The following is a 16,003-nucleotide window of genomic DNA, read 5'->3' on the forward strand; positions in this document are numbered from 1 at the left end:
GAAAGTGTCTCTTGCTGTTACACTTTTGAACTTCATGTTTCTTTCATAAAAGGAGGTGACTTTTAGCAATTTCTTTTTCACAGGGAGGGAGGTGGAAAAGTTGAAAACAGTTAAAAAATAAAGTTGAAATTTAAGGAGAAACAGTCCAGAGTACCTATCAAACTGCGAAGGGCAAACAATGAGTTGACAAAGGATCTGGCTAAGCCAAGACTCATTCCAGACTACTTTTACAACTCATCCCTCTCTTCCTCCCTCTATGGACGCTCCCGTTGGCTTCAGGGAACATTGCATTTCTTTGTCTGAACAGGGTCTTAGCAACGACTCCATAGAAGTCAAACTCACAAGGATGTGTGAATAAATAATGCTGCACCTGATAGGAATTGTTATGATGCTCTCTGGTGTTTCTGATGTGTGCGTGGGAGAGGAAGAGAGAGTACAAGAAAAAAGGAAACGCTAAAGACCGGAGAGAGAGAGGGGGAGAGAGAGAGAGAGGGAGAGAGGGAGAGAGAGAGAGAGAGAGAGAGAGAGAGAGAGGGAGAGAGAGAGAGGGAGAGAGAGAGAGAGAGAGAGAGAGAGAGAGAGATCCAAAAAGTATGTGGCCCAAGGCCACTTCCCTTCCTCTCTCTGGCACCAAGGTAGTCCAAATGATTGAAGATTAACGCCAGATGCAACATGCAACATGAAAGTGATACATTTCTGAGTCCCAAACATCATAACAATGTGCGTGTTTTCAAATATCTTTGTATTTATGTGTGAAAATCAAAGATGGTATACACACGCACAAACACACACACACTTTGAAGGTTGGGAGAGGCTGGGGAAATGAATGTATTCTAAAGCAGTGATGATTGCATAAGAAAACAGCTTTTTCTCTAACCAGTTTCCATGGAAACAGCTAAGGAAGAACTAGCACCACTTCACTGTATGTGTAGGTGTATGAGCCTTTAGGAGTATGTTGTCCAGGGGTTTTTCTTAAACTTCCTCAATAAGCTGAGACCAGTAATGAGACCGCAGATTTGGCATGCAGACACACAAATGTGGTCATTCTGGCAAACTGACAGCCAACAGTCAACTGAGGGAGACACCGAGTGGGCCAGGTAAATGATCAATGGCAGCCAAGCAGCATTATACTCCATTGATTTAGTTTGTTGTCTGCTCTCATGTATGAATGTCTGGCTTCATTTCGAAATGTAAGCAGTGCCACCCATTTGGTTACAGGGACCAAAAATGTATTTTGTCAACATTGACAAACTACATTATGTTAATTTTCTTGGGAAATAAACTTGGCACCAAATGAACTAATTTGATTTGGAATGTGAAGTTTCCATTGCCCTCAGCTATGACAGCAGAGGGCAGGAAGACCAACAAGTGTCAATGATTGATAAAATTGTGGTAAAAACTACTTATTATTACATATTACATATATTACAAGCAAGAATAGAATTAGAATTTCATCATCTGAGCATGCCAAACACACAATCATCAGTAATATCTCATTATGTGATGTATCAGTGTGTGTGTGTCTTCTAACCTCAAGACGTTTGACCACCTCTTTGAAATCCTCAGTGTTATTACTGATACTCCTCAGAGACACACTTTCCCCACGCTCGTAGAAAATCCGCAAAGACGCAGGGCTGCTCAGCGTCCAGCCAATCACGTCCTTAGTGGCACAGTTAAACACCACGGCCTTGGCCTCCTGGTCCAACAGGATGAGAAAGTCATTGGAGATTGCCAGCAGCGCCTCCAGTTCCCCTCCAGTGCTGTGATCCTCAACGTGGACCAGCCATGTCACTGCGCCCAGACTTCGCAGCTCCGACCCTACAGAAGGCCGGCTCTTCTCTTTTTTCTTGTGTGCCAGTGAGATGAAAGGGAACTTTCCGGAGGGATCGATGGGCGTGCTGGTGGTGTGGCGCTCAGCCAGGTCGCGCAGGTACTCCTGACGTGTTCGGGTGGCCATGGCACGGAACTTGTGCGACTTGTGGGCAGCATTTTCGGCATTGATGACCTTGGCCAGCAGGAAGTCCCGGAACACAGAGGACTTGGGGAAAGTCATCCCTTCTGGGATAGGGGGACCAAAAGAGGGCACGTCTTTGGAACGAGTGACAGCCACACTGCAGAGAGAAGAGAATACTTGTCATTATTGACAAACCAATATGGCCAATTTAGGTTTGGTATTTTGTTCCAACATCAAGAATATGTGGCTTAGAGTCAGGGAAAGGAAATGCTGCCAGAATCTGCAACAGTTTGATATAAAGATTTAGATCCTCATGCTGTTTGCTGCTTTACTCAAGTATATGGGAACATAAAAAGCATGATTCTTGACTGGTATATCTGTCAGAATAAAAACTTCTAAAGATCTACAGTGAATTTAAAAGTGGAAAAGGCAACAGACCTAGTCAGAGTCTCCATCTTTCTCCTCTTGCAAAAGTCACTGCGTACTGCTTTCTTTACCCGTCTAAATGCTATATGTAAGCATTAAGACATTTTTTCTATTGTTTGGTGGCTATGTATATTTGCCTTTTCCTAATACTGCAGCATTTCCATGTCCTATACCTCCATGTTTTCCCTACTCTCCACCTCCTTTCTCTAAACCCCTTTTTCCTTTGATTAAGTCCCTGGAATGGCCATCCGAGGCTGTTTACCCTGTCTGGTATGTCAGGAACTCAGCAGAGCAGCCATGGAGAGGAAGGAGAGTCGAGAAGGAGGAGGATGAGGGGAGAGGTACTATTCCAAAATATCAGGCCAAGAGTGAAGGAAAAGGAAAATATGGCTGAGAAAAAGAGGACTGTGTGGGAGAAGTTATTGCTTGCTGGAAAAAAAAACTGAGTATTTTTTGCTTATGTGAGACAAACAGACTTAAAACCTGGTCTGCTGAATGTCTCAGTCTGAAGCAGTTGACAAAAAAAAAGGTTAGCAGTGCCCTGAAATGGCCTTTTATACGACCAACAAAAGCACAATGACTGAATGGGCCACCTGTCCTGGCCTCAACCTCTTCATGACCAAATGAGCTCAATCACAGATCCTCTCTCAGGTGATAATTACCAGCTGACGAGAGTAGCCCCAGAAGTCGGAGCTCCCATCCCACACGCCTCCCTGCTGACATGTCGACACCAGGATTAATCGCTTTGTCTAATAAGCAACTAAAGTCAAAATGTCACCCACATATTTCTAAACATACCTCAAAGACACCCTGTCGTCACCGGAGACATGTGGTGTTCAATTATACTAACTGTCAAAAATTGTTGACACCTCATTTCCCACTTTTCCTTGCCTGTCACAGACAGAGGAAAGAGGAAAAAAACTATTTTACCTGCAAGAAATTGCCTCGTAGAGTGAACACAGTACAATGTTGATAAATAAATGCTTGGATTACCTTCGGTTGCTAGAATGTCAAAAATGTTGATTGCATTTCCCACATGGCATATGTACCAAACTCGACATAAACAAGAAGCAGGGAAGAAGGTAATGTGTGTACACTGTTGATGGAGGGTCATGAAAACATTCCAACATTAACATCCCTGCCAGCTTTTTTTGGTAGGTATGCGTGTCAGATTTCTTTTAACTGTTTTTCAGTATGAACCTTATTTCCCTCATTTCTACCTTTATAGAGAATGATTCAGTTGAATGAAAGTGCATTCCACTGTCAGTTCATAGTTTGTCTATCTGGAGGTTGAAAGCAATCCTGTACTTCTCTGTAGCTCTGAGCTAAGTGCACTACATACTACATGCAGTGGGTATTAATGGATTCTGTTAGTGTAGACTGCATAATAATTTGGACGTTTAATACCTTAAACAGCCAACATCAGTAGAGGCACCGCGTAATCGTTTTTCTCGGCACACTTGTGTGTTTATCCCCCCAATTAGGAAAATCTGGAGCCTTGAAAGCTCAATATAATTGATGTGCTTATTCTTAGTCATGGTAAAGGGAAGTCCAAATTCGCACAATCTAGTTAAAGACACTGTGATCAATATTTTCATATTAACAAAGGACAACACGACAATGTGTATGTGAAAGGTGTAGCTTGTAGTGATGAACCCACAAACAACTTTGCAATTCCCCTTAGCTCTATTGAGCTCCACGTGTGCATTTGGCTTTGTTCTGGCCATCTGGCTCACAATTTTACTGTTTTGGTTCACTCTCACCGCAGCTGCAAAAGCTCCAAATTCACACTGCACGCTACCTTCCCAACACCAAATGACAGCCAGACACAGTCACGATAACTTTCTCAGGTTATTCGGAAAATCTGAGCTAAAAGGACAGTGAATATTAGACCTGCATTCATGAAGTGGCTAGAAAGTCGACTCCAAATGAATGCTAATATCACTATCTGCTGGATGTGAAAATGGCACTTGTCTGCTAAGATGATATATCAACTTAGTGATAATATGTCTATGTTGTAATAATTTGAAATTATTATAATTTGAATCAGATGTAAGCAGGTGTCACGGCAGCATGCAATATGAATGTTAATGTGCTTTGAGGTTCACCTCTACAACACTGGTATAGCTGAACTGCATTGGAAGGCAGCACACTTAAGTACATTGCATAGAATACTACATAAAGGTATAGTATATGAACAAAGCCCGGATAAAAAACAAACCAGAATTTTCCTTTAAACTAGTTTTCACCTTGCAGCATACTACCATATAAAAACTTAATTTTTAAACTGACATCCCATACAAAGTACAAAGTAAGTGACATAGTCATATACAAATGAATCATGCAGGGTATTTCAGAGAGGAGTGGATGGAGTGGTTATAAGCAGGCTGAACAAATGGTGAAAATAAAATGTGACCTTTTATTCTTATTCTTCTCCATCACTACAAAGATCACTCAACACATTACACTGGGGCTCTAAAAGCTCTTGTACTGATCTAAAACTACTGTGAGTCAGTCAACCAAAGACCTGTGACTCATTCAGGACAGAGAAAAGTGATGGGGAGAGGGCAAAAAGGTAGCAGCATGAAAGCCAGAGAAAGAGACAGAGAGAGCATAAAAAAACTGAATGACAGAAAAAGAGTGATTGAATGAGGAGAGAGGGTGAGAAAACCAGAGGGGAAGAGGGAAAGGAGAATGCAGTGTGATGGGGATTGCAGGGCTGTGTTGCTGCTGTGTGATCTTCGTGGCAGGAGGCTTGGCAGAAGGAATGAAAGTGCACATTCCTGTGGTTTCAGTGATTTGTGGTCTTATAAATATCCAGTGTGTGGGCAGCTCTGCTCTTCCAGTATCCACAACCTGCTGCCCACTGAGGCTTGGCAAAAAAAGAACATGTCAATACCTATTGGAGTGGGTGGCTAAGAGGTGCATTCTACGTACGTATGTATGTATCTATGTATGTATGTATGTATGTATGTATGTATGCATGTGTGGATTATCCACTTGTGACAACTGGCCCTCAAAGCAGAAATCATTTATGTTGTACACAATTTAGATTTGCATAGTGGCTTTTCTTGCCTGATGAATTCAGGAAAACATATGCTGTATATTCCAACACAGCATAGTCTTGAAAGGGATTGAAATACAATTCGGAGGTTTTGTGCAGCTACTACCTACAGTACGTACAGATGCTGACATTGATTTAAATGAAAATTAATAGCATCTTCTATCTTCTGCACTAGACCGCACAGAGGAGACTCATGAATCATGGAAATCTGATTGATTTTTGTTTTTATCTGATTTTTTTCGTTTTCTTCTTTTCCAGCGTATTGATTGTTCGAGATAAATAAAAATCAAATCAAAAATTTGATGTGCTCCATTTAACAGTGTATTTTGGTTAGACCTGGTCCAATACTGATAACAGCGTCGGAAATGCCTAAAATGCTTAACTGGGTATTGATGAGTATGCAAGTCTACTGTATGCATTGATCTGAAAACCTCGTAATTTAGCCCCAATTATTCTTTATTTATGTTTACTTTAAAAGTAGTTTCACTCGGTTAAAAACAGACAGTAGCCCACACAGCCAGTTTCCACAACATAACAGTCTGATCAAAACTACAGTATGTTACCATTTGAACATTAATATGATCCTGAACATTACTCAATATCTCAATCTGAGCACATATATGCCATATCTGCATTCTATTTTGGGGGCTGGGTAGCTTGGGCGAAAAAACATTTCTAGTCTGTGTGGTATTTCCCTGCCCTATGTACTGTGTATGTGAATGAGCACTTAAATACACAGCTAGGCTTGAAAGAAGTATGAATCTGAAATTGACTTCTGAGACCTGATGTTTCACCTCTATTGTGTGATAAATTAGTTTTAATTTCATATAAACTTAATTCACATTTGTGAATCACAGAAGGCACATGTAAACAGTACTTGCTCTATATTCACTCCTTTGCTATGCTCTGTGTGTGTGTGTGTGTGTGTGTGTGTGTGTGTGTGTGTGTGTGTGTGTGTGTGTGTGTGTGTGTGTGTGTGTGTGTGTGTGTGTGTGTGTGTGTCGTTGCTCAGTAACGAAGTAGACCCATGGGGGACAATTAAGACCTCACACAATGTGCTCAAACAGCAATTAAAACAGCCATTAGTGGGAGAGGGAAGGAGAGTCATAGAGAGCAAGATAAGAGAGAATGACAGAAAACTAGATAACAAGACAGAAGCAGGAATAAACAGAGAATGAAATGTCCTTCACAGCTGAACAGGCAGAAAGTTCTTTTTTTAAAAGGCTCGCACATTGTATTTCATATTGTACATCTCTGACAATGTGGTGATAAATTGTGCGCTGTAGAGAGGGCTCTCAACACTCACAGCCTACTCTATGATTGAGTGATGGAACTGCAGCAAACATTTGAAGCGACAGATAAGAGCATTATTGTTTCAGCAGTGATGGAAAATGATTCATGAAGAAAAGTCATGTCTATACTTTGGGTAAAACAAAGAACACATGTATATTCTATCTATACTTTTTGAAATGCCTCTACTGCATTTGCAGTTGTCATTAGATGTCAGCTGAAAAGATTCTTCAGTCACATACACTCTCCTGCCAAACTTTTGAACTAAAGTTTTGGCTTTTGAAGATCATGTATTGTAAGCAAGCCCCCACCACAACGACTTCCTGGTTGATCCAATACAGAAGTTTCAAAAATGTCAGTTCTCTGAGTGGCAACTAGGGTAGTTTGCACAATAGAGCAATTTCTCATTGACCCCCATGTTAAATAGGCCATTTTCAGAGCATAATTAAAACTATTTGAGGTCTGGTACAAAAAAAACATTCTAGTCTGTATGTTTAGGTCATATCTCCGTGACAACACTGAGTGGGGTTTATTTTTTGGACCAGGCTAGTTTTTATTTTATTGGAGGTTAAAGTTTATGAATAATTAGGGGCACAGCCTCTTGAGTGACAACTAGCCGCTGGCCCTCACTTCACCTCAGAGGTATACATCAGCCAGGTGGACGTTTGTCCCTCCCCGCAACATCACATCAATGCCCTTTTTTTTGGTAAGAGAAAATGAGGCGGAGTCAAAGTCTGATAAAATGGCGACTACCGTAGGCGAGTACGATTGGATCAAGTTAAGAGAGCGGATCCCCGATGGGTATGCTACGTCCATTTTTTATAGAGTCTATAAATGTAAGCCAGCAGATAACACCTACACGTATACTGTAGGTGAAACTAGGCTGACTTGGTACTTTTAACGTTGACAACTGTAGTAAACACACTATAGGAAAGCTATAAAGAGTGGCAATTTATGGACAACAAGCAAAACATAATAAAGCACTCTCTTAAAGAATATATATATACATATAGGTGAGTATATCTCACCTGTAGGAGCTGTTGTCGGAACACGGGTTATGAGCACGCACAACCACAAAGACGTGCTGAAAGTGTGAGCGTATGTTTTTGGGAGTGAAGGGAAGTGCCCCGGGCTCCTGGAACACGATCGTGACAATATCATTCCCAATATGACGCTTCCGCAGTAACTGGAAAAGCACGACAGCAGGAGAAACCAGCATTAAAGATTGAGTAATATTAAATATAGAAAAACAGAACAAAAAACATTAAGAAACTCCATCTGTAAAGATTTTTGGTTTATAGATATGATTAACAGAGGAATTCTATAGTTGTCAACTACAACTGAGGCGATAACTGTCGAGGAAGTGAAACCTATGATCGGAATGATCATTTTTATTACTTATTTATTCTGGGCTCAGCGCATCGGTAGGAAAGATAAACTGTAAAAAATACTTTTGCATGCATTTATGACAGTCTGACCTAGATGACCATTTTAATAGGAATAAATAGTAATGTCTTGCCAGTGGACATAAAGACTTCAGTTGGTTTTTCGGCGAGCCATTTCATTGACCTACCTGTTGCTTATTGTTGGGTGTGTAGGGCAGCATGGTAGACACATGGAACATGATCTCATAGTCCTTGTAAGTGGTGTACATGGAGTGGGTGCCCGTTGAGTCAGCTGAGGGGGATACAATTGCATGTGAATTTCTCATGTTTGGAAAACAGCTTTTGATCATAAAGTTATAACCCTAACAGACCTTAAGTTACTTTCTTCAGAGGGATTTGGTTTATGGGTCCACCTATTTATATCCCCAAGTAAGAATATTTGGTAAGAATAGTGCATGGAAAAGCATCCCAAAAAGGCAGCTTGACAATGTTAAACTATTAACACTGATTGAGTATTATATCTTTACAATTAAAAAGATATATTTGTAACCATAATCATCCTTTTCCACAAAAAACTACTGCTTTCAGCTATGGAGAACATACCCAGGAACACAGAGAGACAGCAGTCAGATGAGAAAAACTCTTAACAGGTATAACCAAACATTATCTTTGAGCTCCCAGATCTTCCTCGACTGCAAATGCTGATCCTGGTCCTGTGTTCCCTGAGCTCCCAACAAGCTCTGGCCCTAAAAAGAGCCACTGCATGTCAATAACCACCTCCATAGTCTATTGACGTGCTCTCTTCAGAGAGTCACAAGGTGTTTAAAAGGCCATACTTAACCTATCTGATTACCTCAATTAATTACACTCCTTCTACAGGGGGTGCTTTGCTTGGCTGTATTTAATTTACTAGAGGCCACTGAAGGTTGCATTACATGTCCCGCAAAAAGTGACTGGGAGATTTTCTCTCGCAGAGCATTATGGGGGATGGCTTAAATGAAGAATAGTTTGGAGTTAAATGTCAAAGCAGAAATGATGCAGACATCAGTCTTGTCTACAGCAAATGTAGAAGTAATCGGGTAAAGGAGAGAAGAGAACACATAGTGGAACAGTTTCCCTGATAAAATAATCAGACACCAAAGGCCATCTGTGTGAAAGTGTTGTGTTTTAGGCAGTGCATAGGAAAGGGACAAGAAACAAAAGAATCACTGAAAGAAAGCCAGAGGGGTTAAAGCAGACTGAGACTGAAAGGCAGAAGTCTCTAAAGTGTAACGTTAAATTAACGGGCTAAATTCATGGACACAAAAAATGGGCTTAAAAGATGCGACACTTCCACACACTTTGTCATTTTAAAGACTGTAGGACTTGCTGACACCAAAGGCAAAGTAGTGAAATAAAGCAAAATGCTCTAACATAATAAAATCCCAGTCCAGTGTTTCCTTTTACTCCTGACATTGCTCTTAATAATCATGCAAAAAAAGTAGTACTTTTGACCTTGAAGTGTATATTTGATGTGCACAATAGAAGGGATGGCCATTTTAAACTGGGCTCAGCCTACACAAAATTACACTAAAAGGTCTTTCTGATTTGCAATTTCACTGATATGAATATCAAATTGCGTGTCCAGGCATTGAACATACACATCATGTCAGAGGGATTGGTTACCTCCTGCGTGCCACAATCCATCAAATGCTTGCTGAGTGAGTGAATACAAGACTCCATTAATCAATAAGAACCTCTACATAGTGTGTGTTGATCATTGTATTTGTAGGGCAACATGACATTTCTGCACATGTACATACTCTTGGTGTCCAGCTGAGCCCGGTACTTGGTGAAGCCTTTGAGTCGAACCCTTTCCCCCAGCAGATGAAGGAACTCCTCCAGTGCAGGACCAGCTGATTCATTGTTGTACATTTCCTCCTCGCTGCTCTGGCCTGCCATGCAGTACATCAACCCCACTTTACGCTGGAAACTCAACTATGGAGAGAACCAAGATTGTTACAATAAAAAGGGGGAGAAATGTGTATTACTGTGTAGAAATCATGTCAGAGTAAACATGTTGACATTTTAGGGAGAACTCGTGTTGGCATTTTAAGAATAACCACCTTGGTATTTTTGAGAGAAATCATCTTGACATTTTCATAGGTTCAGCTTTTGATGATTGCATCGGCATCGGGGAGCATAAGTATTTAAGAAATTGTTTTGTATTTTTGTGTGTGTGTGTTTGTGTCTGTGTGTGTCTTAGGTGTGTTGTGTGTGTGTGTGTGTGTGGGCGATATACAAGGGAGATCTCCACTTTAATCCCACATAATATTCTGTGGGAGTGAATGGATAAATTAAGCGAACATAAAAAGATTTTAATGATAATACTGTTCTTTAATGGGAAAACAACACCTATACATAAACTGATTAATTAAACACAAAATGAAAATAAATTGCTATACATACGGGGAAACTTGTGTCTTTAGTTCAAAGGATGATCAATTATTCTGAATAGATCATATTTTTAGGGAATGAGGAAGACAATTTAAAGTCTGAGTAGTACTGTCTTCTTACTAAATGCATAGCAGTTAAATAGGGAATTTTTCCAATATGTGCAATCACAGGCACATATTGGAAAAAACATTACCCAGCACAACGGAATTTCCTCACGCTGTTTACTTACCCCCTGCTCATCCAGCTTCATTAACTGCTCGGTGACCTTAGGTGTGTTGAGTGCAAGACGCAGGCAGTGGACGTTGAGCTCAGGTACCAGGTACTCCAGTACCTCTTTGAGGGGCAGGCCTCGAGCTAGACCATGCTTCGATGTGGAAGGTACTGCATCTTCCAGGATGGAGCCCCTCAGGGTATTCAGCTGTAGACAGCACAACCAGAGGGAGAAGAAAAAGAAAATGCAAGGATCAACGGCTTTCTTGAGTTCTTCTCATTCACTGTGAAACTGAGGAAATAACTAAAAATAATATATTACTATACAATGGATGTATGCAAAATATTTATTGTAATTTGTAGGGCTGCCCCAAAATAGTCGACCAAAAAACCTTTAGCCGACCAAAATTTTATTAGTCCATTGGTTGAAAGAAAAAACATTTGGAGCCATATCTTGTCAAAATTAAGCAAAAATCTATGTGACTGGCAGTTGGCCTAAACGGCTGAAGGGGTTTTAATTTGAAGGGCCAGATACAGGAAGTCGTGAAACTCACTCACTGTCAGTGCTTTTCCATCAGTTATCATCAAAATCATCAAAAGCCCCTTGAATAAAAACCCCACTGATCTACTACAAAGACGTGTGCTGTTGGGGAGATACAATTGCATGATTGGTCCAAAATACAACAATGCCAAAGTCATTTCCTTTGATCCGTGGGTTAAAAAATACTTGACGGTTTCTCTCATAACTTCTGAATACAATGTGTTGAACATTTTTAAACACTTCCAAATTCTTTTTATTTCTTGATGTTTTTTCTGTATGATGGAGTTAGTAAGAAACTATTGACTAATGTTAGTAGTTTTATATACAGACATACTTCAGAGAAGGGAACATGCTGGGTGGTTTTGTTAATAAAGTCACGGCAAGTCACAAACAGCATAAGAGACTCTTTTCAAAAGATAATCGTGGCTTTTGATGCATCATGGGCTCAAAATTGTTAAAGATCAGGCCTAAAAATGGATTCTGCCAGATCATATTCTCTGCTAGTGCAGGGGAAAAAGTGTGGAGAACTGTCTGGCCAAGCGAGAATAATAATGCATGTAGGCTTTGCTGTTGTAGTTTTCACTATGAAGACTCTTAGGCCTGAGGCTAAAACAAACTCGAGGAGGACATCCATGAATAAATCAAGAGGACTGTAGAAGGACCAGGACCTGAAAGTCCATCATGAACAAATAAACACAGCTGGATAGCCGAAGTGGTCCACTGGTTCTTTAGAATCACTTGTGTTTTTTGTATCTTCTTATAGTCTTTGATAGGCCCAAGGTTGGTGGCAACACCCTCGGGTTGAAACAAACTGAAGAGAACTACTCTCACTGAAGAGGACAATAGCCGTCTTCAGTGGACACAGGACTTATCTTTTCAACATCCGTGCATCCCACTCACTCCCACACGGACACAAACATGTATATCTATACCTGCCCAGCTGGCTGTTCTGAAAATAGCCATTAGAGAAGAAGAGAGGGAGTCAAGAGAAGTGAAGAAAATAGAGGAAAACGTAGCACAGTAGGTTGTGCGTCATCCCAAGAGATTGGAAGGGCTATTACTCATGTTGCTCTTCAATACAAGAGCAATGCTTTTCCTTCTCTACTCAAATACCTTTGACGCTATTTTAGATTTGTTTAGCTGTGAAATGGCACAGCTCAGTCCTTCACTGATGAAGGCTGACAAAGATGGTAGGTGGGCGTTCAGCACAGAGAATGAGGACATGGATCTCTGGCTCTAGTGTGTCTATAGGAGGGGATGGCAGCAAAGCCCAGAGGGATTCACATGAGATTTCTGATCACAGCGAACTGTAGATTGAGCATTGTGAATAAACAATTGGGAGGAGAATACATTACAAATTAAATCAAACATGCAATAATTTGTGGTGGTGTTAAGCAATCGAGGCGGAGGCATCTAAGGTCTTAGGTCCTCTGATCCGTATCTGACAATCTCGAGATGAAGCTTTTAAAATGTCTCCCTCCAGAAAGGCCGGGCGCTGATCCTATATTACTCCTACACAACACAAGAGCTTCTCAGTGGCATCACACAGTACAGAGTGTACTAATTATTTACACATTTGTGAATATGAACATCCAACGCTCAAGAGGGAACAGCTACTTATACAGTACATCCTGGTGAATGGGCAGATCAATTAAAAACAAATCAAGTTAAAATATATATATATATATATATATATATATATATATATATATATATATATATATATATATATATATCGGTATACAAAGTCATGTTTCCATTTCAAAATACCTCACTCGTCCTGAAGATGACCCTGTAGTTGTACTGCTGGCCGTGCTCTTTGTGTTCATCCAGCTTCTCCCTCCTCAGACTCACTGCCACTGGCCCCAGGTTCTCATCTACCCCCAGATAGTTCCAGTGTTCTAGGGGTGAGGAGGAATGGGATTTGAGGTGGGGATGGACAGAAATGCAAAGAGTGAAGAGAGGAAGACATTTTAGAAAGGAACAGAACTTTGGAATTTTTATTAATTTATTAAAGATTTTTTAGGTGGAAGATTGGCAGGAAACGGAGGAGAGAGAGAGGGGGACATGCAGCAAAGGGCTGCAGGTCGGAGTCAAACCTGGATGCTGCAGTGAGGACTTTCAGCATCTCTACCACTGAGCCACCAAGCGCCCCTGAACTTGGGAAATTAAAAAGGACAGCTTTTGCCACTTTGTCCATTTAAAGTTCTACTATATTGTTCCAATGTGGGAAGGATGTAAAGGCCTGACACAAAAATTACCCTAGCATGTAAAATATAGTGAAATGCAGGATGCAGCATTTGCATGAATACTGAATATTGTGCTATTGTGCATAAGTGTTCTAGGGTTGAAGCTTGGCTGTTCTCTGCCGAAAATCTCTATATTTCTTTCATTACATATACAGTAAACAGTCAACAGCATTTAAGACGGACAAGTTCCACAACAGAGATGGAGATACAGCTATCAGTGATTGAGAACTATGAATCTAGAAAGGCCAGAACTTTCCTATTTTGCTCACCTCTGAGGTAGAAGTACTTTCTGTAGTAATAAGTCCCAAGGTCAACATGTTCCATAATGTAACGTTTAGACCTGTCAGCATGTTGGCTTGGCCCGTCCTTGGCGGCCTCCAGCACTGCAACCCCAGCGTTTGTAAAATGAGTAGTGAGGGTGGCATCCAAAGGTCCTTCCTCTGTACTGCCAGAAGAATTGCTTGAGCTCCCACCACTGCCTATGCTGCCCTGCTGGGGAATGCAAGACAAGGAAAAGTAAAGCAGCAAAGCCGACAACCCTATTGTTACATTTAATCTACAGTGCATCTTCAACTTAAGTTATCCTCAATCTTTGTGTTTTCAGAATGGCAGGAATTCATATCCCAGACTACAGTTTTAAGATTACACTGGAAGAGCTCAAAGAGTTATCTTTTCAGATAGTCAAAAAAATAACCATATTTAGATATGTTTTATAAAAAAAAAAGTATTCTATCCTCACACAAAACCTACCTGCTTAGCAGGAGAGATGTTCCTCTCACCCTCTCCACCAATCTCATTCCTGAAACAAGGACAGCTGAGCACCAGCTCATTGCTCTTGTCATCACCAGGGTCCAAAGCAGGGTTGGTGCCATGTCCTCCTCCAGTCCCCTCCTTGCTGAGCTCCTCTTGTGAGCCACAGGGTGACCCATACACTCCACTCTGATTGGAGGAGAGGGAGGACGTAGCCGAAGCAGAGGCAGCAGCAGCAGCCGAGGCACCGGTAGTGGTGTTCTTGCGTTTGGAGCCAGATTGCCGACTATGCACTGCCTCATTCAGGTCAAAGAGTAGAGACTGAACATCAAAATGGGCAAAGCCTTTTTGGCACGTCCAGGGTTTGGGTGGCGGGCCACTCTCATCCCCTTTCCCCCCATCTTCAGCATCTGAACCGGCCCTTGATGTGTCACCCTCCACCTTCACACTGCGGAGTTTACGGAATATTGACTCTCCACCTGTCTCTGACTTTGACCTCCTCTTCAAGTGCTTCTCTCGTTCCTTCAACCGACTAGCAGGACTACCTCTGGCTGGACCTAAAGGTCCATCAGGCAGGTCCAGGGCAGCCTGTTTTGTTGGGGCCACCGTAAGTAGCTCCGTTAGCTTCTCTGGAGCTGGGCTTCGCTGATCAGGGGCCTCAGAGGACTGGTATCCCTTTAACATGTCAAAGAAGCTTTCTCCTGACACACCATGTTTATCTATAGATGAAGTGCTGCCATACTCACGATGCATGGGTGTCCACCCAGAGAAGGACCAGCCCTCATTGCCGTCCACATCCAGCTCACTGATAGTTATATCACTGTTACTGCGCTGGCGAATGCGCCTCATGCCTTTGCGAGGTGAGCCCAGATAGCCATCCGGTGACAGGAAGCGGTTGTCCTTTCCCTTGCTCTGCATCTTGTTCTTTAGTGTGTTATGGATGTTGCGCAGCATAGATGAGTCCTGTGGGCTTATCAGGTGGCCCAGCTTGGCTGACAGATTGCTGTGGGCAGTGACGGCTGACACCCCCCCTCCTCCTCCACTGCCACCACTACCACCACTTCCTCCTCCTCCTGCTCCTGCTCCTGCGCCTCCTGCTCCTCCTCCACCACCTCCTCCACCTCCTCCTCCAACAAGTCTTTCTCTATCCCCACTTCCCGATCCTGAAGAGCTGGTGGTGTTGGTAGAGCTGGGTGAGTCTGTTTCCACAGTAATATGCCAAACACCCCCTCCTCCCCCATCTTTCCTTGGGGGCCAATCAGCCACACGGGCCCGAACCCCCATCTTGGGGACGCCAGGGTTGGTGCCAGTTGTGGTGGAAGAGATGTGGGCACTCTCACTGCGAGGGGGTGGTGCCCCTCCATTGGGCAATCGCAGGCGGCGGGTATAAAACTCATCAGAAGCCGGCACTGAGCCCCCAACCGAGCGCTCTGTCTGAGAACGCTTCAGACTGGTCATGATGGAGATGGGAAAGGGTGTGGGGAGGGGAAATGGGAGGGATAGGTAGGGATGGGTTGCTGATGGCTTTAGATTAGGTTCAACATAATGCCCACGGCGTGAAGTGACGAGAGTTTCATTGATGCAGTTGGTGCTGCAGAAAGAGCAAAGAAAAAGAAAACATGAACTTGAACGGATCAATGATCAACAAAAGATTGTAAATCAGCGATCTCCAATAAAAAGAAGGCTCTTACAGTAAGT

At 42.1% G+C, this 16,003-nt stretch overlaps 1 protein-coding gene across 2 annotated transcripts in view; it reads right to left on the reverse strand.

Moving 5' to 3' along the window:
- Nucleotides 1–16,003, reverse strand: part of sipa1l1 (signal-induced proliferation-associated 1 like 1) — a 73,217-nt gene that overhangs the window by 17,667 nt on the left and 39,547 nt on the right. For both annotated transcript variants that reach the window (XM_083933877.1, XM_083933876.1), the window contains exons 3-10: nt 14,306–15,896; nt 13,825–14,047; nt 13,077–13,207; nt 10,785–10,973; nt 9,922–10,096; nt 8,308–8,411; nt 7,763–7,920; nt 1,532–2,111 (exon numbers count right to left, since the gene is read on the reverse strand). In XM_083933877.1, the coding sequence (XP_083790003.1) occupies nt 1,532–2,111; nt 7,763–7,920; nt 8,308–8,411; nt 9,922–10,096; nt 10,785–10,973; nt 13,077–13,207; nt 13,825–14,047; nt 14,306–15,763 (3,018 nt within the window). In that variant the 5' untranslated portion in view covers nt 15,764–15,896. The remainder of the gene's footprint in view (nt 1–1,531; nt 2,112–7,762; nt 7,921–8,307; nt 8,412–9,921; nt 10,097–10,784; nt 10,974–13,076; nt 13,208–13,824; nt 14,048–14,305; nt 15,897–16,003) is intronic.

The sequence above is a fragment of the Echiichthys vipera genome, assembly GCF_963691815.1.
Source record: "Echiichthys vipera genome assembly, chromosome: 19".
Classification (NCBI taxonomy): domain Eukaryota; kingdom Metazoa; phylum Chordata; class Actinopteri; order Perciformes; family Trachinidae; genus Echiichthys; species Echiichthys vipera.